The following is a 24,509-nucleotide window of genomic DNA, read 5'->3' as shown; positions in this document are numbered from 1 at the left end:
ATTTTCATTAAATATCAGATTGAAGTGATTTCTCCAGAGTGTTCAGAATTTCTGTACATGCAGAAGGAGGAGCAGGAAAGAGGCATGCTGATGGAGGAGGGGTCAGGTGACTGGAAACAGTGGGGAACAGCAGGGATCTGAAATCATATGAGATGTTAGTGAGTGAGAAGTTAGAACAAACGGAGTTAAGATGGCTCTAAGTGATCAAAGCTGATCTAAAACAGAAGATAAATCCACTGATTCTTTGTAAAGTTCATCTGCTGCTCACATGAATCCTGTGATGAAGCTTTATTTCACTGAATGTGTCTTCAAAGCTCATTTCAACCTGTTGAAGTCATGAATGAAAGTGCAGACTGCAGTGGATCACATAATGTTTAAGGTGTGTCATGTGACATGCTCAGTATTGTCACACGTGTCTAGATTGTCCCTGACATCATAGCTGCTCAAACACTGATGATTATATTTGAAGAATTATTACTGATGGCAGCAAAGCTTGAATGGAGCTCTCTGTCTGTGCTGATTTGTCGCCCTCTGGAGGTCAAAACACAAACTGCATGATGTCACTGTAACCACCACAGTGACAGGAAGTGTTTTTAAATGACTGAAACACTGAGGCTGTGTGTCCCAATTCAGGGTCTGCACGCTTGAAGTACGCGCACTACGCGTACTACGTACGGTGCGTACTATAAGTACGAGAAGTGCAGAAGTGAGAGGCCTGTGAAATGGGACGGTCTAGCCTTCGTCGCGCTGTTCAGGTTGCCTAGCAACCATGATACTAACCGCGAGAAACGTCTCATACAGCTTTGTGTGACAGAAATGAAGGAGAAAAAATGTTTTGTTGGACATTCATTTTTGTCATGACATCACTTTGATTAGTTGAGTATCTGAGGCTGAGACCACAGGACTGTAAAACATGATTGTTGGGCTTCATTTCTGTGCTGAACAGTCATTACAAGATTAGTTAGTAAATAACAATTAGCTCTTGTTGTTCATGAGACTAAAATCAGCTCACTGTGGTTATGTATGTATGTATGTATCAATCACAACTTTGCCGACATGTGGCCAACAGTAATGTTTTAATGTTCTTCATTATTAAACATTCACACATAAATAAGTGACGTCATATTCAGTACTTACTTTTGACAGTTCACTCTACGGCCGCTCCCTTCTGCCGTATTTTGCGGGAAAATTATCCACACCCACCGCCGTGCTATGAATTGTGGGATATATGGGACCACGAAGCGTGCACCGGACCACGCTTGATATTTGGGGAAATCGACGGCGCATTTGAAGTACACTTCGAATTGGGACAGCCGTCGTCGTGTGGCGGTGACGTAATCGCACTTAAAATGCGTACTTCAAGCGTGCAGACCCTGAATTGGGACACAGCATGAAATGATGCTAATGGCTGTCGTTAGGCTCACTGATAGCAGTGCTGATGTGTTCATGTCAAACACTGGCTCAGGTCAGACTCCTTCAGCCTTCATCCTTCTCCAACGTGAGGTGGCCCTTAGACCCACAGGAGCTCTGACCTTTGACCTCCTGAACCTAACCATTTTAGTCTCTTTGCATCTTTAAATGCAAATCCATCCAAACTGCAGCAGAGCAAAAGAAGCTGGAAGCTGTTCTATGAATGATGTTCATGCCAGAGTTTGTTTCCAGCTCAGACGTGTTAAACACTGCTGCTGTGCTACATTTGTCATTTCCTGCTTTCACTACCATCCATGTCAAGAATCAGAATCAAAGGGTTTTATTGCCAAATGTTGAGCAGGTTTACAACATTAGGAAATTGCTGCGGTGCTTCAGTGCAACATACTGTCATAAATTACGCTAAAATAGACATGAAAATAAGAATAGGAATTAAAAGTGCTAAGTAGATAAATATATACATGAGTGCAGGTGGTGATCAGTGCCAAACATGGAATGATGCAGTGAACACAGCGTAGGGTCATGTGTTAGTGGTGGGAACAGTCATACGGTTATTGTTCATGTGTCCAACAGCAGAGGGGAAGAAACTGTTCTTATGGCGAGATGTTCTGGTGCGAATGGACCGGAGCCTCCTGCCTGAGGGGAGCAGGTCAAACAGACTGTGTCCAGGGTGAGAAGGGTCAGCTGAGATCCGAGCTGCACGCCTCAGTGTCCTGGAGGTGTACAGGTCCTGCAGAGATGGGAGTCTGCAGCCAATCGCCTTCTCAGCAGAGCGCACAACACGCTGCAGTCTCTGTTTGTCCCTGATAGTGGCTCCAGCGTACCACACGGTGATGGAGGAAGTGCTGAAGTCATCTTATCACTTTAATGCAGTAAAACAGGAGCTGTAAGTCTGACATTTATTTACTGTCATCACAAACACGCACAGCTGGATTAGCACCCAGACAAAGGGCTGAAAAGCTGAAAATCATTATCCTGTTTATGTGGATGCACTTTTCTATCTGTCAGTGCTGAAGCAGACGTCACTGATCACATGACTCTGAGGGATGTTTCCAGCACCTCACTGAATCGGAGCCATGAAGATTTAAGGCAAAGCAGGTCTGAGCCTGTGTTAGCAAGCTGTACCTAATAAAGTGGCAGCAAGGACTCAGTCAGTAATAATATATGAGTGTGTTTGCCCAAAAATTGAAACAGCATCAACATGACAGCTATAAGAAATCTTCTCTCAGCCTTGTTTGGCAGAAGATCCCTGCAACAAAGATTGTAGCTGAAAGATGACGTGTGTAAAGTTTGCTCTTTGGGAGGGTTGAGGCTGTTTTTAGACCTTTGATAGTTTCCAATCCAGTTCTGAAAGACAGAAACCAAAACAACATCATTAAGATCAGATCATGGAGCTGTTTTCTGCCTTGTTTCTATCTGCAGATTACAAGACTTAACTACAATAAAGATGCTAACATGTGTCTGTAGGAACAACATCATTGAATCTATACCAACTGGAGCCAAACCAGTGGCCTCTGCTGGGATCACTGGTGAGCCAACACTTCCTTGTTGGATGCAGATTTCAGGGCTTCCTTTTGCTCCTCCGTTATAACTGTTCTCTCTTCTCAACAAATGATGACACAAAGGAATCAGCAGTGACAAAGATGATGCTGAAGAGAAGCACACATTTCACACATATAACAGACCAGTCCAGTTACACACACCTCTGCTTGACATTAGGCCTAAAACAAAGACACAAAACACTAACTTGACTCTAAATAGAAGAAATGAGCAGCTTTTTCTGTTCTGTGCTTATTTATATTTGACACACATGCTTCTCTTTGTGCAAACAGACATTGCACTATAAGGGTAACCTAGCACACAATGATTGGACAGCACAGCTGATGATGCTGGGAGATCCTATACAAAGCAACACAGAAACACTGAGAACAAAACTTTAAACATTGATTATATTGAGATCAATGAGCATTACTGAGCAGCCGACCCAGGAACTATTTTTTTTTTGTAGTGCCACAAATCATTTGTGTGCTATCTTATTGTATATGTACCTGATTGTTGTGGAAACACTTTCAAGTATTTGTACAGATAATACCTGAGTTTGCTTCATTTCATGTAAAGCTTGTTTATAGATTTGGTGTTTGAAAGATTTTGGACATGAACAGTTTATCTAAGTTCTAAAAATGATTCATTAAACATGTTTGTGGTTTTCACAGTAAAAATCAGACTTTTCTACTGTCAGCTGGGAGGACTTCAGTGAGCCTCCAAACATGGCTGCTGCTTAGTGGTTTTTTTTTATTTTTTTTTATTTTTTTTTTTTTTTTTTAATAACCTTTATTTAAACATCAGTACAATACAAAATGGAATTAAACAGTACTACAATAATGGTGTCGTACTTACAAAAGAATTATATGCATAGATAAACAAATACAAGAACAGTATTCAGAAACAACAATATAAATATGCTAGGGGGGAAAGTAACTGATCAAGCCAAAGAATAAAGTGATTGAAAGATCTTGATTTTTTTTTTTTTTCACAAACACCAATAGTTTTTATAGCTTTTGGGTTAGTGGAGTTCTTAATTGAGTTAAGATACTGTACAAGTTCAAAGGAGAATACATAAAAAGAGGGATGTCTTCCTAAACATTTGGACTTGTGAATATGAAATTTAGCCATTAAAAGTAACAAATTAATCATATATCTGTCATCAAAGTTGAATTGTTTTTGGTTTTTGTGCAGACCAAATAAAACATATTTCCAAAACAGTACAAATCCTTTAAATATATTTTCTGAAATAAAAACACAAACTCTGCCAAAAATCTTGTACAAGGTTACAAAACCAAAAAAGATGTATAGTAGATTCCTTGGAAGTTTTACAAAAGCCACAGCTTGTATCAATGTCTAATTTGAATTTGCTTTGAAGATAATCTTTAGAAGGATAAATTCTGTGTATTAATTTATAAGAAATATCTTTAACTTTGTTGGTAATTAAAAACTGATTAGGGAGTTTCCAAACTTCGTTCCACATAATACCATCTGACAGCCGGTTCCAGAAAAAAATGACATATGGTAGCGTGGTTATGGTACTCTGAAATAAAGCTCTAATCGATTTATTGTTGTTTTTAGATTGCTTAGAAAAGCAAATCTTGCCAACAAAGGTTTGTATGGGAGATGCCAACGGCCTGTGGAATGAAGTGATATTAGGTTGATTCTTAAACAGCATACAAACCCCTGATGGTATTGAGCCAAATACTTTGGTATAATCATGACGATTTATAGCTAAATTGAAATGTAAACAAAATTCTTCATAGGAGAAAAGCGTACCATTTGAATCAAATAATTGGTTGACTAAAACAATGTCATTCCTAAACCAACTATCTAAGAAGAGAGATTTTCTTTTAAATAAAACATCCTTGTTATTCCAGATATAATAACTGTGTGGACTAAAGTTATGCTTGTAAATAAGAGTCCATGCTAAAAAAGCTTGACGATGAAAAGCAGAGATTTTTAAAGGGATTTTATCAATATCAAAATTACAAGTAAGGAAAAATTCAGTGCCACCTAACTTAGAAAACATGAACACAGGTATAGTATTCCAAATGGAAGTAGGATTAGTAATTAGATTCTTCAACCAATTTATTTTGAATGTGTTATTTAAAGTGTTAAAATCTAACACATTAAGTCCTCCATTGACATAGGAGTTCATAAGAACTGTTTTTTTTTAATGTAGTGTGTCCTATTTTTCCAGATAAAGTTGAAAAGTAACTTATCAACCTCTTTTTTACAAGTTGTTTTTTTTTATTTTTTTTTATCAAGGTGCAATGCCAATGCAGCATATGTAAGACGAGATATGCCTTCTGCTTTAGTTATTAATACTCTGCCTTTTAACGACAAATCTCTTAAGAGCCACTGATTAAATCTGTGTTTGAGTTTCTCTAGAATAGGATAAAAATTTTGAGTGATTCTACTTTCCTGATTTTTGGTTATTATGATACCTAAATAACGAACCTCTTGTTTTATTGGAATGTTACACAAAGCTGTTTTCGAACATTCTTTTATCGCCATAAGTTCACATTTAGGAATATTCAAGTACAATCCAGAAGCTTTGGAAAATATGGAGATTGTTTCAATAGCAATAGAGATTTGATATTCATCTTTTAGGAATAATGTAGTGTCATCCGCTAACTGTGTTATGAGTATATCTTTGCCAATTAGCGATATACCTTTTACATTGCTTGATTTCATATGGTTAGACAATAGTTGGGCAATTAACAAAAACAGATATGGAGAAATGGGACAGCCTTGTCTTATCCCTCTTTGTATGTTAAATCTGGGTGAAGTACCGTTTGTTAATTTAATACTGCTGTTACTGTTATGGTATAATCAGGGGGTCCTTTTGTCCCTCTGTGGGGGGATACTCCCACTAGGTTTATATCTGGGACTCTCCACCATTTGACCTTAGAACTGAAGAAGCTTCTCGGATGAGAGGTGAAACGTCTTCAAGTAACTTAAAGAAGTCCAGACGCGTTTCTTTGCAAGCTCCTTTGACTACGATGACCTGGATGACTGAGAACCTTCACAGACACGTTATGGTATGTTTTAATTGCTGTAGAGAAGTAAGAGCCAAAACTATACTTATCCAGAGCTTGAAATATAAATTCATGCTCCACCGTATCGAAGGCCTTGTAGAAGTCTAAAAATAATATGAAACCATTTCAATTTATGAGGTCAGAATAATCCAGAATATCTAAAACCAATCTGATATTGTTAGTTATGTCTTTTGGGCATAAAGCCAGATTGTGTTTCATCAATAACAGAGTCAAGAACCATCTTAAGTCTGTTAGCTATAATTAGAGCAAATACTTTATAATCATTATTTAGCAAGCTAATTGGTCTCCAATTATCAATCATTAATAGGTCCTTATTAGGCTTCGGAATCAACGTAGTCAAACCTTGATTCATCGTAGTGGGAAGCTGTTGGTTTCCTATGCTTTCTGCAAATACCTCAAGAAGAAAGGGAGACAACTCTTCAGAAAAAGTTTTATATAATTCAGCAGTAAGACCATCCGTACCTGGAGATTTATTATTTTTCAATAGCCCAATTGCATCTTTGACTTCTAATGAGATGGGTTGATCACATAATATAGAATCTTCTTGGCTGATAGATTTAACATTCAGCGATTCTAAGAGATGATTTGCAGCTTCCTGAGAAAATGTAGAGCTATAAAGTTCCTTATAGAAATGACTACAATATTTAGAGATTAATCTGTAATCCTCTGTTATAACCCCATTTATCATTAATTTGCTAATATTATTTATACTTGAGTGTTTCTTTTCTAAACTGAAGAAATAATGGGAATTACACTCACCTTCTTCAAGCCATTTAGATCTTGATCTGATAAAAGCTCCTTTTGCTTTGTCTGTGTATAAAAGATCTAATTTATCTTGTAATTTAGCAAGGTTCATTTTATCCTCTTCAGTTAAAGTGTCAATTTGTTTATTAGATAACTGTGTGATTTGAGAGATTATATTTTCTTCCTCTAATCTTTTGGATTTTGCATTAAGGCTGCCAACCTTCCTTAAATATTTGCCAATTTCAAATTTTACTAATTCCCAGTTATTTCCATACTTTAAATCTTCTTGAGCTATAGACCAAAAGTTTGAGATCAGTTCTTTAAGCTCCTTTTTCACATCGTCTTTTTGTAATAATGAGCTGTTGAGTTTCCAGTATGCAAATTTAACAACAGAAGAATTAGATAGAGAAGTTAGATTTATTTTAATATATATGGCTTTATGATCCGTTGCTGGAGAAGGCCAAGCACCTACATCTATGCTATTGCTGTCAAAGCTCTCTGAAACTAACCAAAAGTCTATCCTTGAATGTCTCGAGTTAGAATTGTTGCACCAAGTAAACATTTTGGACTGAGGAAATTTGAATCTCCAAATGTCTGTAAGTTTCAGGCGTACCATAACGGCCTTCAATGTGGTATTAATTCTGTTCGAATGTCCTGGAGGAAATTTATCTAATTCAGCATCCATAATACAGTTAAAGTCTCCACCTAGTAATAATTTTGCATTTGGAAATTTATTTAACCAGCTAGATAGATAGATAGATAGATAGATAGATAGATAGAGATGTGTGTGTATATATATATATTTTTTTCAATCGTCAAAAATAAATGATCATTTTCTAGCTTCGTGTTAAACCCGTATATGTTAGTTACAATTAAGACTAAATCATTATATTTTATGACTTGACATATGTAATGACCTGCAGAATCACATTCTGTATGTAAAACATCCCCATTATATCTGTTTTTTTAGGATTGATACCCCAGCTGATCGTTCAGTTCCATGAGATAACCATATAGAATTTCCCCATTGAGATCGCCAAAAACTAACATCGTTGATAGTAGAGTGAGATTCTTGTAAAAACACAAAGTCAGATTTAAGTTGCTTTGCATAAAGAAAAGTGGCTTTACGTTTTAAGTTGTTATGAAGACCCCTAGCATTAATAGAAACAAAGAACACAAATTGACAAAGAAAAGATATGTATTAAAATGTAAATCGAAGTTAAACTTTTTAACCTAACACTGAGAGCATGTATGTATGTATGTATGTATGCATGCATGCACACAAACTCTTCAATATTCCCTGACCCTTAGTTCTTCTCAGGTTTGTTTAGCAGGCAGGCAGGCATGCAGGCAGGCAGGCATGCATGCAGGCAGGCAGGCATGCAGGCAGGCAGGCATGCAGGCATGCAGGCAGGCAGGCATGCATGTATGCATGTATGCATGCATACGTGCGTGCGTGCATACGTGCGTGCATACGTGCATGCATGCCTGCCTGCCTGCCTGCTAAACAAACCTGAGAAGAACTAAGGGTCAGGGAATATTGAAGAGTTTATGTGTGAATTTCAGCACCATTTACAAAGCCTCGACCTCCAACAAAGTAAGCAGATTTCCCTTCTTCACGTGCTTTCTTTATAATGGGCCACAGCTTCAGTCTGTTTTCTTTGTCCTCTCTCGTCAGGTCTTCAGTGAACCGCAGATGATTATTTTGAAGGAAAGTATTGTTCTTTGCAGCTTTCCACAGCGCATCACGAATTCTCCTTGAGATGAACCGGATGATGATCCCTCTGGGTCTCGGGTCATTTTGTTTTGGTTTCCCCACTCGATGAGCAATGTCTAAGACCTCTGAAAACTTTTCCTTTTCCGCAGGCAGAACCGTTTGGCATATCCCAATCGCCTTTGCGCGCACATTTTCTTTCTCCAACTCCAGTACCCCATACAGTCTCAGATTCCAACGGCGGTTGTAGCGTTCAACTTCAGAGATGCGTTCGTCACATTTCTGTGTAAGCGTTTCGTTTTTCTCAACCCTCTTCTCAATGACCATAATCTTGTCACTTATGTCCTTTAAATCCGTACGAACTGTTCCTACCATTTCTTCAATGGCGTCACTTCTGGTGTTGATCAGATTAATCAAAGTGTTGACCGCATCAGCTTTCAGGGAGTTGCCATCAGAGTGACTGGTAGACAGTGTTGGTTTTTTAGCCACTGGAGGCTTGGAAGGCGTAACTGGTAGAGGTGGAAATTCTTCCTCAACCATCTGCTGACACTCCATTTCTTTCATGTAGCTATGGTCGCTAGCTAGCATGCTAGTTGCATGTGGTTTGCCCGAGTTACTCAGCCTTTTCTGAGCAGATTTCGACACGTTGTTGTTATAGAATTTGGTTTCAGATTTAGCAGGTTTAGTGCGCTGATCTTCAAAAAAGTCTTGAAAGTTAGAAAGACGTCAAATAGGCGTTGTAAAAATGCTTTATATCTTTCTAGTGCTGAGAGCTCGAAAAAACACTCCTCTTCACGCCGCCATCTTGCTCGGCCCCCCGGCTGCTGCTTAGTTTTCCACACATCTGTATGTTTCAGCTTTGTCCTTCAGTCACAACATGGTTCATCTTCATTTCCTCCTTCCATCATGGTTAAAGCTGATGAATCCTCTGGACATCAAACACTGATGGTGTTATTGGAGATGAGTGAAGTTTAATGGCTTTATTATCCACGCTGTGACACATGGCAGCTGTCAGAGCAGAACACATGAAGTCAGCAGGTGTGTTTCAATTCAGCTTCTGCTTCCTCTGAAGGTCCATGACATCACAGCGAGGCCATGATGGCCGTCCAGAATCCCACAAACCTGTCCTCCTTCTCCCTGGATTTGAAGGACAGGTGGGCCCACCCTATCCCAAGATGCATTGCAGCATGGTGGTGGAACATATATCTGGGTCCAGAGATGGAGCAGCGCTCTCTCTCTGAGTCTTTGAGGCTGTTTTCTGTTTGAGTCTGGCTTCAGTCTAATTTAGCAGCTGTGACATCAGAGATTGTAGGGGAGAAACAGCCACACCCACAGGTGAGTTTCCCACCCAGAAACAGAGCGTGAACATCACCTCTGTCTGTGCTGTGTTGGTCACAAGCTTTGTTCTGGGCTTTTAAGTGGAGGCTGGAGCTTGTGAGTGATGGAAGCTGAGAGCTGTGTTTGCACATGCTCAGTGTGACAGGATGTTGGCTGCTGTGAAAGCTGAATGCTCTCTGGTTAGAAGTGATGTCACACGTTAGGATAACTGTGCTAGCTCTCTGTCAGAGTACCAGGGCCTCGCTTTGACCACATGACTCTCAGTACACAGCATGATGTGTGCGCTGTAAACAGGAAGCAGAGGAGCAGGACTGAGGTAAACCTCTGAGGGATCAAACTGAGACTGAGCTCCAGATGTTCCACATGTTTCTGCTCTGCCGCGTGTTTGATGATTATTTCAGGTATAGATGATGGAATATGACCAGTCTGATGTCAGCCTGCTTCTCTGACAGCGCCTCACCTCTCTGTGCTGCCCCCTGCTGGCTCTTATCATTACTGAGTCCTTACTGCCACTTTATTAGGTACAGCTTTCTAACATAGGCTCAGACCTGCTTTGCCTTCAGAGCTGCCTTAACCCTTTAAGACCTACCATAGAACCAAGTCCGCCAGAGCTTATATTATATTTTTACATGTTGTAGTGCCATTTTTGGGAGCATTTCAAGTTGATATACATCACTACAACCATTATAGCCCAATTTTTAATAATATGTATGCATTAAGTGCATAGTAATTACATAAATTGCAAAAAAGTGCAATTGAAAATCGTTTTTGTTTTTTTAACATATATTTCTAGTTAGAGAAATTTAAGAGGCTTATCCCTCAAAACTGTAAATACAATAAAGTTGCACAAAATAGATCCCCACCACAGGAAATTTATTTTAAGTGTCTTTATAGTTTTATCTTTGAGATACACCAATTTTTATATACTGCAGGAAAAACGAAAATAAATATTATAGTGCAAATTTGCAAAAAAAAACCCAAAAAAACAGCATATGCATCAAAATAAACTATTTCCAGCAGTGCAATATGAGTCCTAAGCATCCCAGAAACGACACAGAAAGTCATAAAGTCAAACATAACTTTTAAAAACACAAGTGTATATAAGGCCTTGATGGTAAAAAATGACATTTCCACAAAATGACGTCACTTCTGGTTTCGGGCAGGTCATGGCGGACATGCGATACGGAAAACAGAGCGTGCCCGCTCCGACTGGCTTTAAAGGGTTAAATCTTCATGGCTCTGATTCAGCGAAGTGCTGGAAACATCCCTCAGAGTCAGGTGATCAGTGACGTCTGCTTCAGCACTGACAGATAGAAAAGTGCATCCACATAAACAGGATACATAATAATTTCAGTTCAGTTCATTTTTATTTCTAACATGTCCATTCACAATCATTACAAAATATCATTCCATTCTTTTGTTTGAAAAGGAGTAGGCAGACGTATACACTTATTAGTCCCTACCCCCTCAAATTTTACCTCTCATAGATTTAATTTTCTTTTAGCCTTAAATTAAACAAACAGCATATAAAGTAAAAGTAAAGCAAAGACAAAACAAACAAATAAACAAAACAAATAAACAAGCCCCACCACAATATAGCTACTTTCATATAAATAAAGACTGAGTGGGAATGTTTGCAGATTCACAAATTATAAGATAAACAAACGAAAACACTATTACGGACAACATTACCGCCCTGGGTTAACCCTGTTTTCTTCATTCTTATATTAGTTAAAATGTGTTGTGTGGGGTTTTTTTTTTTTTTTTTTTTTTTTTTTTTTTTATATTTCATTTTAAACTGGTTTATGTTGTTACTTTCTTTAAGTTCTTCTGTTAGACTGTTCCATAATTTAACTCCTGCTATAGAGACAGACATACTTTTTAAAGTTGTTCTAACACTTTGTATTTTTAAACTCCAGTTCCCTCTTAAGTTATACCCACCTTCTCTTTCTATAAACATTTTGCAGATTTCTTTTGGAAGCATTTTAGTTCTTGCTTTATACATTATTTGCGCTGTTTTAAACTCCACCAAGTCTTGGTATTTAATAGCTTGCATTTTGAAAAATAGTCCATTTGTATGATCATTGTACCCTGCATTATTTATTAATCTGATGGCCCTTTTCTGTATTATAGTTATTGTTTGTGTACTTTTGTGTTTCCCCAGACCTATACACAGTAGCTCATATACAGCAGTAGTAAAGCACAGTATAATATGTGCAGGGCTTTCTGATCCAATATTTTCTTGCTTTCCCCAGGACGGCAATGCCCCGTGCCAGTTTCCCTCGAACATAAGTAATGTGTGGCTTCCAACAGAGCTTGTGGTCAATGATCACACCAAGAAATTTTATTTCATTTACTCTTTCTAAATATACATTGTCAACACATATTTCTACTTTGATGTTTTTCTTTTGGTTTCCAAACAACATAAATTTGGTTTTATATAAATTTAATGATAATTTATTTATATCAAACCACTTCTTTAATATCGTTAATTCCTGTGTGATCATCTCCAAAACCTGTGGCAATTCCACACCTGAACACAGTATATTTGTGTCATCTGCAAATATCACTAACTTTAAATTCTGAGAGACTCTGCAAATATCATTTATGTACATAATAAACATTTTTGGACCCAATACTGAACCTTGAGGTACTCCACAAACAATATGCATCAAATTAGATTTATATTCATTTATTTGTACATATTGTTGCCTAAATAGCTTTTTAACCAGTCCAAAACCACTCCCCTAAACCCGTACCTTTCCAGTTTTTTTTTTTTTTTTTTTTTTTAATAGAATTTCATGATTAACAGTATCAAACGCCTTCTTTAGATCTAAGAAAACTCCAAGTGCATACCTCTTATTATCCATACATTCTGTCATCTCTTCAATTAAGTCTATCAGTGCCAAAGTTGTTGATCTGTTGTTTCTGAACCCATACTGACTATGTAACACTGATGTGTTTCAAATACTCCAAGATCAAAAGGTACTTCACCCAAATTTGATGCAAAAGAGCTCAATGATTTGGACCAGTAGGTTCGGCTACGTACAGGAGAGGCAAACTGAATGAGACTCAGGCAACTGTGAGTTTTGAAAAATGCTGGCTTTGTATTTTTCTTTTCACCCAGAAAAGAAAATAAAAGAAAATATGACAAGCATACAAAACATTACAAATAAAAGTGTCTCTTTTTGGTACCAGTATTTTCTTCAGTGACAACCCTGTGGCACAATCACAGTAATCACTTTAAAAAAAGAAACCTTACCTGGGTGCACCCTTCTAGATGTACAAAGTTCACGTTCAAAATGAACCACAATCTCAATTACCAAGCTCCAAATGACAACACTTGTTTGTATCTTCATAGACTTTGTTAACAAATTGCAACAATTATTCAGCTGGAGAAATAGATCCAACCGCCCACACCCACTTCCCTTCCTGTTTGTGGGATATATAGAGTCCGTAAAAAGTCCTTAAAATAAACCGTCCGTAAGTCCAGGGGTAGGGGTGTGTGTGTGTGTGTGTGTGTGTGCGTGTGTGTGAAGAAGGGGAACAACAAGTTCAAAGTGGCGTGGTGTGTTTCTGTTTTGTTGCAGCTGGCCTACCACACTCTGCTGTGCAGCACAGAACAAAGTCAGTTGGTCCTTCAACGGGGTTGGCTCGCCATCGATTACAGGATCCGTTGCAATGCATCAAAAGGAAGATACAAAGGGAAACAAAAAAAAACAAAACCTGCCCTGTCAACGACAGTGTCATAGGACATATTAAGTTCCTTATATAATCACAGTTCACAGTCCAATCACCTAAAATGTATTATTTGCAGCGTTACCCATGTTACAAATTGAAAATAAACAGTAAAACACACAATCTGTGCATTTGCTTCAAATGCTGTTTTTCAGTAAACTGAATAAAGTTTTCCACAAAATATTTTTAAACAATTATCCAATAAAAACTGGAACATTTTTCTTGCAAAGAACTCATGAAAAGCACAGATAAACAATGAACTAGTAAAATTATTTGCTCACAGATCTCAGAAAAGAAAGGCGGAGCAGCGCGAGATGGCGCAGGAATGATGAAATGGCGTCGTCTCTAACTCCCGACCTTCGTCGACCAAACAATGTAAAAGGAACCAGCTAGTTACTTGCCTTAGCAGTACACACACAATAAAACAACCTTTCATAAGCAGCGAGTGCTAACACTCCGTTTATATTACTTTTTTTTTCCCATACCTCGTTTCAGTAAATCGCCGTGTCTTTTTTTTCCTCACTAGCTTGCTCATGGAGAGTTCGCGCGCGCGCGAGAGAGAGAGGAGGAAAAGCCTGACTGTCAAATCTTTTTATGAAACGTTTTTCCAGTATCTTGGAGAACTGGGAGAGTATTGACACTGGTCTATAATTTGTAAAATGATACTTTTCACCTGTTTTGTAAATTGGAATAACTTTAGCAACTTTCATTTTTTTGTGGAAAAAACCCTTTTTGAAAAGACAAGTTGAATATATATTTTAATGGTTTTACTATACCATCAATAACTCTCTTTACTGTTACCATATCAATATCATTCCAATCTGTACTGGTTTTGTTTTTAAGTCCTCTATGTCATAAATCTCTTTCTCTTCCACTGCTCTTAAAAACATTGAGCTTCTATTCCTTTCAATATCTTCACCAGTGTCCCTTTCTATTCCATAGATCTTTATTTCCTCTGCCAGTTTTGGCCCTATATTTATGAAGAACTCATTAAAACCTCTCTGGCTGGTGGTGGAGCCCGGCCTGGCCTTTCCTTGCAGCTAGCCTCTGAGACTGGTGGTGGAGCCCGTATAGGCTCAAAATGTGGTCATAAATATTTTGTACTTGTAAATCAGGATTTGTATGTGTAAAAAAAAGATTTGTGTGTGGACTTAGCCCCAAAAAACATGTGAATCTCTGCAAGATACAAGTATGAATTTTGACCCTATTTTTCTTCCTTTCATCTGATTGGTCAATGTCATGTCAATCACAAATGTAACAATCCAATCAGAGAAGAGATGGGTTTGGCTGTCGGAGGGGCGCTTTTTTGAACTGCAGGTCCTTGAAGGTGTGTCAATGCGAATCAGGACAAAGGGTAATACAGTTTGAGGCTGGAGGATCTCTATATAAATATCCGATAGCAGCTAGATCCCCTAACTTTCAGTAGCTTTTGAAAGGATAAAGTTGTAGTATATCAGTGGTTAGAAACACCATTATTACTTTAGGATTAGTTTAACACAAGTCAGGGCTGACCCGGGACCATTGCTGTGAGTCACAGTGCGCAGCATAAAAGTCCTTTCACATCGGACCAATGACTGTATAAAAGATGGACGACGCGACAGCTCCCCAAAAATGAAACCAAAACGTCTCTATCGCCTCCTGGTGTCTGGCTGCAGTATAGGTCATAAACCCCGCCTCCTCCATGTTAGCGGATGGGACTGGGGTCAGACTAAAATAAATTTGTTCTCCTCAGATAAATTTTTTCCAAAGATTCTTTCTTTTGTTTTCAATAGTTCTCATCACGCTGATTTATGTCCAAGGGGTCTCCTCTCCCATAAGTTTGATTCTAATTCCTACCGCGGTGATATTAAATTGGGGTGAAACGTCATTATAGCAGCATTGACTGGCACTTGCAGTCACGGAGAAACTTGCGTATCTCTGTTCAGGAATAGCAGATAGAGCGTAGGCTCTGAGAGGAGGGCCAGCATTTACGTTACGAAAACACGACCGAGTGTTTTAACCTGATAGCCTGAGGTGTTCTTCAGTAAACTGGACTACCTGACTGAAGGACCCGAGGCCCCGCGGCACTTTTTCGGTAAGTTAAATGTGTTTGTAAGCTAATCCGTAACTACCGTCCTTAGCTAAGTCTGAGACCTAGCTAGCTAAAATGAGCACTCGGCTGTCAGGGTTTGTTTAGCTAATCTGTGCAGGTGAATGAATTTACCCTGACTAAAGAAATCAAGAGAAATGCCCCGGGCTACCCAGAAAGATCCAAACCAGCGTTACAGCGGCCGAACATCCATGAAGACTGACGCTCTGGAAACTGGAGACCTCAGCCTGAACCTGACCAACCTCCACCTGTCTGACAGCGCCACCTACACCTGCTCCGTCAGATCATTTAGACTGAGAGATGTCCCACTGCAGGTCAAAGGTCAACATCAAACCAAAACCCTGCTGTAGACGATCACAATCACTCAAACTGAACTTTTAATATTGTCACAATAAGCGTGCTTGCTTCACCATTTTAAATCTAAGCATATTCTTTAATTCATTACATTCAAAGGTCAATTTGTGTTTCTCTACAGCACCATTTCCATCCTGGGCCACAGCTCCCCTGGTTCTCCTGTTTCTTGTTCTCATCGTCTCTGGAGGTCTTTTATTTAATTTCCGGCACTATTTTAAGTCAGGTGAGTGTCTCCTACTACACTACCCATAATGCCGATGGTTAGCAGGTAGGGGTGGGTTTTGATTAGTGATTGAAATCGATTCTAGCTTGGATAACGTCATATTGTTTCATTAAAATCCTGAATCAATTTTTAAATATAAATGTATTTTACCCGAAACGCCTGAATCTCAGGTTAAAGCTCCCACAGTTTCAACAACCATCAAACAGCTAAAACAGTAAATGAGAGCAGGAACACGGATTCTGCACAAAGACGCATCAGAATCAGTTTCCCATCTAAAAATCTCTGTTTTCTGCATTATTCGATTGTTATTACCCACCAGTCTACCGTTGTTGACAGCGCTGTCGGCCGCTGGGTTTGTTGTTGTTTTTACTTAGTCTCATTTCTGCTGTTCAAAACTGAACAAATGTAAACTTTGTAAAATGATGCAAAATTGCAAAACTCTCAGCTCTGTCTGTAATCAAACCTCTGTAACTTTGCTCTGCTTCACTTCAGCAGCATCAGGTCAGTGTTTTGTTCTACTGCAGAATATTTTTAAGGTCATCTGCTATAAAAAGCCAGGCCAGGAAAATCTGCTTCATGTTCTTCTGTTTTATCCTCAGTGACTTTGACACAAAGGCCTCTGCTGTGATGCTCACACCTCTGATGAAGTCTCACAGTGTCAGCTTTCTTTTTATAGATATAAAAATATGGAAATGAATGATAATATTTCTGACTGTCTGAGGCAAACTTCACCGATTAAATGTGAATGGAATGGATTGTTGAAATCAGTGAGGATACCCAGCCCTGTTAGCAGGTGTCCTCTGGTGGCTCCTTGACTGTCACTCAATCATGTGCTGACAGGAAATGTTGCAGCAGCTTCAGTAAATGTTCCTCCCTGAGTTGTGCTCAGTCATGTGGTGGAGAGCTTCAGATGTTCAGAGCAGGAGAGCTCCAACAAGACCAGGACTGTGTATTTTCCACCATCTGCTGACATCATAACTGGTTCCTGTTAGTAGTGCAGTGTCAGTGGATGCATTTGACCAAAACCAGAGTGGAAACGGTCATAGATGTCGTGTTTCTTCAAGCAGGCTGTGAGGTGGGCAGCAAGCGGCTTCTCAACAAGCTTTGACATGAAAGAGAAACTGATCTATAATGTTGATGTAATGTTGGCTCTAAGCTGGGTTTGCTGAGCTTTGCTTCCACGATGGCATGTTTGAAAAAGCTGGAACACTCCAGTCTGAAGAAAAGCATTAAAAAGGTTTACAAGCCAAAAAGCTTTGTGGGGAGAATATCTGAGGGAGCTGAAGACGGCTGATTATCATCAAATGTCACAGGTGTAAAAGTAGAGCAGCAGTGAGCTGCCACAACAAGAACGCTCTGGGGGGGGGTTTGTCATCGATTTCTTTGATCTTATCTACAGAAAATCAGACTTTTGTTGCTGTCTGCTTTAGAGCCACATTTATAGGTGAGGCAGCTCGAGACGCAACAGCTGATTTTGTCAAACAAAACTTTGGAATTTCTCCCATTTTCTGATGTGAGTTTTGTTCTGAAGTTTTAAATAGGCTCCTTTATCCAATGGCATGTCCTCAAGTGAAGGTCAACAAAGACGCAGTTGTGGTCACTCAAACCTACATCCTCCGCAAACACGCTGCTGATGCTGAGGCCCAAAGAAACGAAGCGTGTGAGACATGGCCGACTGTGGAGGCTCAGTCTGTCTGTTCTTCTGCTCTTCATCCAACACGTCTGCAGCACTTTACAGGACGCTGCAGACTAGTTACCTAAGAACGAGTCAGGAACACATCAGGAACAAACTGAGACACACAAGTTTTACAGAGAGCGAACGAAGATGAAGAGAAAGCTGCTTTAACCTGGAGACCTTAGTCTGACCCTGAAATACCCCACAGATGGAGACACAAACACCTCCACCTGCACCGTCTGCAGCAGGGAGGGAAACATCCTGCAGAAGAAACAAGTGCTGCTCACTGTCAGGGCTCAGTGCTGTAGATGCAGGTCAAAGGTCAGAGGTCATGGTGGGACCAGTATCATTTTACTCCATTTAATCCGTTCAGCCTGTCGGCTGATAATGTTTCTAATAATGACAAACTGGAAACACAACTTTACGATTGTTTCTTTAACATCATATTTCCTGAAGTATTCAGACACTTATTTGAAGCCCCTTCAGCAGGAATCACAGCAGCAGCTGTTTTTGGGGATGATGCAACGAGCCTCGTCCACACCTGGAGTTTCTGTCCTTCTACTTTCTAAATACTCACAGGCTCAGGCAGTGGGGGTCACACAGAGGTGGCTCTGAGCCCTTTATCGTTTGCAGTGCTGATGAACACTCTGATGTTTGCAGACAAAGTTATGATCTGTAGTGAGAGTGAGGAGGAGAGTCTGGAGAGAAGAGAAAGTACAAACAAGGAGAGATGAGGAGGAGGTCAGGGCTGATTGATTTATGACAGGAGGAGAGCAGTAAGAGTGAAGAGGAGGAGATGGCAGTGAGACCTGCTGTGATGGTTTGGAGACCGCAGGTGGCAGAGCTGAAGATGCTGAGAGTTTGGTTGGAGGTGAGCAGGATGGACAGGATTAGAAAGAAGAAGATCAGAGGGATCGCTCAGGTCCAGCAGAGCTGCAGTCAGACTGTGTGCTGGATGCTACACTCCAGAAACTGACTCAGTGTGTGTGTCAAGTTCACACAGTGCAGAAACAAACAGCCTTCACTTTACAACATTATCACAGGTTTATTGATCCATCAGAGCAGCTGGAAGGAAGAGACAAGCTCCTGAACATTTCCTGAAGCTGCTCCAGAAACCAAGTGATTCATTATTAGTTTGATTAGATCTTTAATGCCACAGCTGTCTGCAACATGCTGATGTCACACAGTTTGATCAGACTGTGCATTGGTACATAGTGTTGATTTTACTTGCATGATTTTATTGTCATATTTATATGTTTGTTTATTGATATTTAAATATCAGGTTTTCTCCTGATATTGTGTGTGTTAGTGTTGTTGCACAATATTCTTTTAATCCACTGTGGACTAAGCGGACAATAGTAGCACCTGTGGAGGTGGGGGCGTTCCCCGAGGCGGCCTATCAGCCGCCAGGCTGACCTGTTAAAGGGGATAGTGAGCGCAGAGATGGGAAGGTGACGCACGAAAGGCGAGCAGGAGGAAAAGAAACGCGCGCAAGCCAGCATAGTGGGAGGCGATGCAATCCACAGCAGGGCAGGGGTGTCCCTCTGCCTGCATCTGGCGGTGCTACGACGGAGGCCGTGTTCAGGTGTGGAGTGGGGTGGGACTGTGCGGTGACGTGCTGTCAGGAGGAGACATGTCTGCGACAGGAGCCCCGCCCCCTTGTTCTTCTGGCCGGCGTGGTTTCCATCCCAGAAGAGAAATTCCTCTCCTGTTTCAGATAAGGAACATTTGCCCGTGTGTGGCTGGACTGTGGGATTATGGGAATTTTAGCATATGGAAACATTTGTTTAGCCTTTGTGTTGACAGTGTAGAGTTATTTCTGCGGCAGGGTTTTTAGAGTGTTGAGACTCTTTTTATTGTATAGGGGGATTTTAAACTGTAACTCTGCTTGTGTCTGTTTCCATGGAAATAAATGGTGTGTTTAAGGTCAACTTAGTGTCTGTGCCCTGAGCGCTGACCCACTCACTCCCCTTCTACTTGTATGCGAATGCACTTTGAGGTGCAGATTTAGGTCCACCACTTTTAGCGGCTCCACTAACACTGAAGCCTCACACAGAAAGTCATTTCCATGTGCCGTTTGTTTACTTTCCGGCTCTTTGAAGCTTCGCTGCCAAATGTGGAGGAAAAGTGTTATCTGGAGCTATCTGCAGCATGTATAAACTGATATTAATCTTTAATAGGGCTGTCAAAACTGAGAGCAAACAAAAGAACTGCTGTATAATGCCGTCCACCCACTTAGTTTAATTGGTCACATGACTGCATCACATGACTAAAATGCATCATTGTTTTCAAAGGGCTCAGTTTTCCTTGACCAAAAACGCCATCTCAGTGTGGAGGCCAAAACGGAGAGAAAAAGAAGCTTTTAGAAGGAAAACGTATCAGTGTGGACGTGGCCTCCGTCCTCTGCTTTGATCTGCTTCAGCTTTCTCTACACCTCTGAAACCTGCTGCTGTCTGTACACCTCATGCTGTGTTTGCTGTTCTCTCAGAGTGTCAGGTGGAGGTGGAGGAGGGGGCGGAGGACACTCTGGTGGAGTGGTGGCACTGTCCTGAGAAGCCTGACAAACAGGAGCAGCATCACAGAGACCGAGTGAAAGAAAGACGAGCGTGTGAAAAGCGGACAGTTCAGCCTGACCCTTAAACGCCCCACAGAGAGAGACAGATACAGCTGCGTGGCCTGGAGCCAGGGAAACATCATCGGATGGAGAGTCTGCTGCTCACAGTTACAGGTGTTTGTTCACTTTCACTTGGTTCTCTCTGCTTTCACTTATTATTGTATTGTGTTTCTGTGTGAAGCTGTCGTGTCTCCTCTGCAGGGACGGTTCAGGTCCAGGATCAAACATCAGGAACAGAAGCAGCTCCATTGATCCGACTCCTCTGATGGCTGATCAATCAGTTTGATCTGTTTGATTATTGATCAATGATGTCAGAGTGGAGTCAGTGTGATGGTATGAAATATATCTTAAACTATCATAAACATGTTTTATCATATAACTCCTTTTTCTGCATTTAATTCTACAGATCAGTTTATGTCAGTATGTCCATGAAGGTTCTCCATCATCCAGGTCATCGTAGTCGAAGGAGCTTGGAAAGAAAAGCGTCTGGACTTCTTTAAGTTGCTTGAAGACGTTTCACCTTCATCTGAGAAGCTTCTTCAGTTCTAGGGCTTAAATCTGGGACTCTTCAAATGGTGGAGAGTCCCAGATTTAACCCTGTTGGAGTGTCCCCCTAAGATCCCTTCCCACTCACATCCTGGGCCATCTGACCTCAGGAAATCGCATGATAGGGTGAGAGACAAGCTTGTAGACAAACAGCTTTTTACACTATAATTACCTGTTTGGGTCCAGTGAGTGTCAATGACAGGAAATCCTCACCTGGTGGCGAGTGAGAGAAACCACAGCAGAGACCTCTGTGTTTAAGAAATGGATGGTTATGGTCGCTGATGCTCTCAGCTGGCTCAGTTTTCACACCAGCACACAGGTACGAGTGCACAAGCTCCCACTGTGGAGTAGACACTACAGGGACTACATCTGAACGCCTGTGGAGCTGTTCACACAGACTGTGTAGTTACAGGACACTGCCAGCAGGTGGCAGCACATCACCGCAGCGTCAGCCTGCAACTAAAACCTCTGCAGAGACTCTGACAGGTGTCAAACAGGCAGCAAGTTTTACATAAAAGCTGCTTCAGGATCAAACTCATCAGGATGTGATAATAGGATGATTCCTTTGTAACATCATAATTAATCATTACTTAACATAAGAAATGCTTTATTTATCTCGCAAGTTTGAAAATGAGGCTAAATAAGGTGAAAAACATGTCAGTGTAATATATCAAATATGACAGGAAATGGCTTGGATAATTAACAGCTAGAAAATAATCCTAAAGTCCGTTGAAGCTGGAGATGTTGGAGGGCAGCAGGAGCAGTCAGGGAGATGGTCACCCTGGCTGACTGCAGTGATGACCCCTGTGAGGGACTAAAGAAAAAAACACCCCCTACTGTTCTGACTGTGCATCACATGGATGGGGGTTTGACTATATCATGTTTAAGATGATTGGACTTAGACACACTGATGCACATGTTGTTTCTACTTTGAACTTCCATACAAGTGTTTCCTTCAATGCTTTATGTGACTGTGAACAGTGTGTCAGTGTGTGTGTCACACTGTGGACAGCAGAGATACTTCCATCCCTTGTGTCGGAGCGCCACCTTGTGGCAGGTTTAAGAACTGCTGTTCTTGTAAAGCTAAATTAGACTGATGCACCTCCGTAACAGACTGTAGAGGGTTTCTGGGGCAGTGACATGAACACTTTGTCTTTATTTATACTGTCATATTTCCTGTTACATAAACCACAGCTTGCTGAATATGAATAAACTGCATTTATGCAAGTCAGTCTCTGCTTCTGACTGAGGAAAACCACAAATCATGTGTGTGACGCCTCCATGAAACAGACTCCTGACAGCCTCTGGGGAGCGAGCTCACATTAGCCCTGTTTTATTTTCTTACATTGGCTCCTGGTTCATTTTAGATTTGCTTTAAAATTCTCACACTTAAGCCGTGTGAATTTTTTCAGTCGCGTTATTCAGCTCCTGCTCAAACTGTACGATTGAATCTCAGGGGTTAGAAGTTCAAAGGTCACAATGCAGGGTCTCACACTATACAGCCTGATGCTCTGATGCGACCTGAGTGCTCACACTGTGCGTCCATAACATGAAGGTTATAACACAAAATCTGTCTCTTGCTCTCTGTCTTTCACTCACACAGACACACACATCACCATCATCAACTTTGCTAAACTGCTAATGAAAAACATTGACCAGGCAGCTGTGACTGAGCAGCAACATCCATCCAACTCTTTTCACGATTGTTGTGGTCGTGATAATATTGTGAGGCCACATTGAAAAGTGCCAAAGTTCTGCAAGTTGTGCTTTCATCTCTTATGTATGTGTGTGAGTGTATGTATGTGTATATGTGTGTGTGTGTGTGTGTGTGTATATGTATGTGTGTGTGTGTATATGTATGTGTGTGTGTGTGTGTGTATATGTATGTGTGTGTGTGTGTGTGTATATGTATATATGTGTGTGTGTGTGTGTGTATATATGTGTGTGTGTGTGTATATATGTGTGTGTGTGTGTATATGTATATATGTGTGTGTGTGTATATGTATATATATGTATGTATATATATATATATATATATATATATATACATACGTATGTATATATATGTATGTGTATATATATATATATATATATATATGTATATATATATATATATATATATATATATGTATATATATATATATGTATGTATATATATATATATATATATATGTATGTATATATATATAAAAAAAAAAAAAAAAAACACCCATCTCGCCCCTGCGGGCGGTTTATCCTTCAAGCTCGGGTCCTCTACCAGAGGCCTGGGAGCTTGAGGGTCCTGCGCAGTATCTTAGCTGTTCCTAGGACTGCGCTCTTCTGGACAGAGATCTCCGATGTTGTTCCCGGGATCTGCTGGAGCCAATCGCCTAGCTTGGGAGTCACCGCACCTAGTGCTCCGATTACCACGGGGACCACCGTCACCTTCACCCTCCACATCCTCTCGAGCTCTTCTCTGAGCCCTTGGTATTTCTCCAGCTTCTCGTGTTCCTTCTTCCTGATATTGCTGTCATTCGGAACCGCTACATCGATCACTACGGCCGTCTTCTTCTGTTTGTCTACCACCACTATGTCCGGTTGGTTAGCCACCACCATTTTGTCCGTCTGTATCTGGAAGTCCCACAGGATCTTAGCTCGGTCATTCTCCACCACCCTTGGGGGCATCTCCCATTTTGACCTCGGGACTTCCAGGTTATACTCGGCACAGATGTTCCTGTACACTATGCCGGCCACTTGGTTATGGCGTTCCATGTATGCCTTGCCTGCTAACATCTTGCACCCTGCTGTTATGTGCTGGATTGTCTCTGGAGCATCTTTTTTTTTTTTTTTTTTTTTTTTTCTTTTTTTTGTGTCCCGTTTGGATCTTTAGCCATCAGAATTGTTGTCTTAAGGCCAAGAAAGATGCCAAGCGGATTTATTTTACCAAGTGGATCATCATGGCCTTGCCATATTGGTCCATTTGATTGACCTTTATTATAATTATGTATTTATTTTATTTTCGGTTGCTACAAACGGGACAGACGTGACTGGGGGATAGGACAGGGAGAAAGAATGAAAGAAAGAGAGGGAGAGAAAGAAAACCAAAGGGGAGAAGAGACGGTGAGAAGGGGGGGAAGAAAGGAAAAAACAAACAAACAAAACGCCTGGATCACCTGTATGGAGAAAAAAAACAGAAGAGAAAGCAAACAACAAAGAGCAACATAATAAAAACAGCACCATCACAATAAACTAGCTAGCAGTAGATAACAGTAGATACTAAATAATAAACGATATTGTGCAGCACGCAAGATAGACAGCGCACAATGTGCTTTGAGGCAGCAGCCAAGAAAGGTGTAGTCCGCGTCTGTGAACACCCGTGTGTACACGTGTGTGCATACCTGTGTGGATCAGCATGCTTGTATTCCAAAGGTTTCTCCATGTAACGATCTGCTAGGGAGTG

General features: G+C 40.4%; 1 protein-coding gene across 8 annotated transcripts in view; it reads left to right on the top strand.

Moving 5' to 3' along the window:
* The window catches only part of LOC146363648 (myelin-oligodendrocyte glycoprotein-like), a 48,309-nt gene extending 25,977 nt beyond the window's left edge, over positions 1 to 22,332 (top strand). For 2 of the 8 annotated variants that reach the window (XM_084918790.1, XM_084918793.1), the window contains exons 2-6: positions 2,002 to 2,314; positions 13,422 to 15,979; positions 16,134 to 16,235; positions 20,399 to 20,638; positions 20,726 to 22,332. In XM_084918790.1, the coding sequence (XP_084774916.1) occupies positions 15,796 to 15,979; positions 16,134 to 16,235; positions 20,399 to 20,550 (438 nt within the window). In that variant the 5' untranslated portion in view covers positions 2,002 to 2,314; positions 13,422 to 15,795 and the 3' untranslated portion in view covers positions 20,551 to 20,638; positions 20,726 to 22,332. The other 6 variants (XM_084918794.1, XM_084918791.1, XM_084918792.1 and 3 more) reach the window with 6 other exon arrangements.
* Positions 22,333 to 24,509: the final 2,177 nt, after the last annotated feature.

Source organism: Perissodus microlepis, chromosome 22 (genome assembly GCF_051167445.1).
Source record: "Perissodus microlepis isolate ML-2025 ecotype Zambia chromosome 22, ASM5116744v1, whole genome shotgun sequence".
NCBI classification, from domain to species: domain Eukaryota; kingdom Metazoa; phylum Chordata; class Actinopteri; order Cichliformes; family Cichlidae; genus Perissodus; species Perissodus microlepis.
This window is presented reverse-complemented; position numbering and strand designations above follow the sequence as displayed.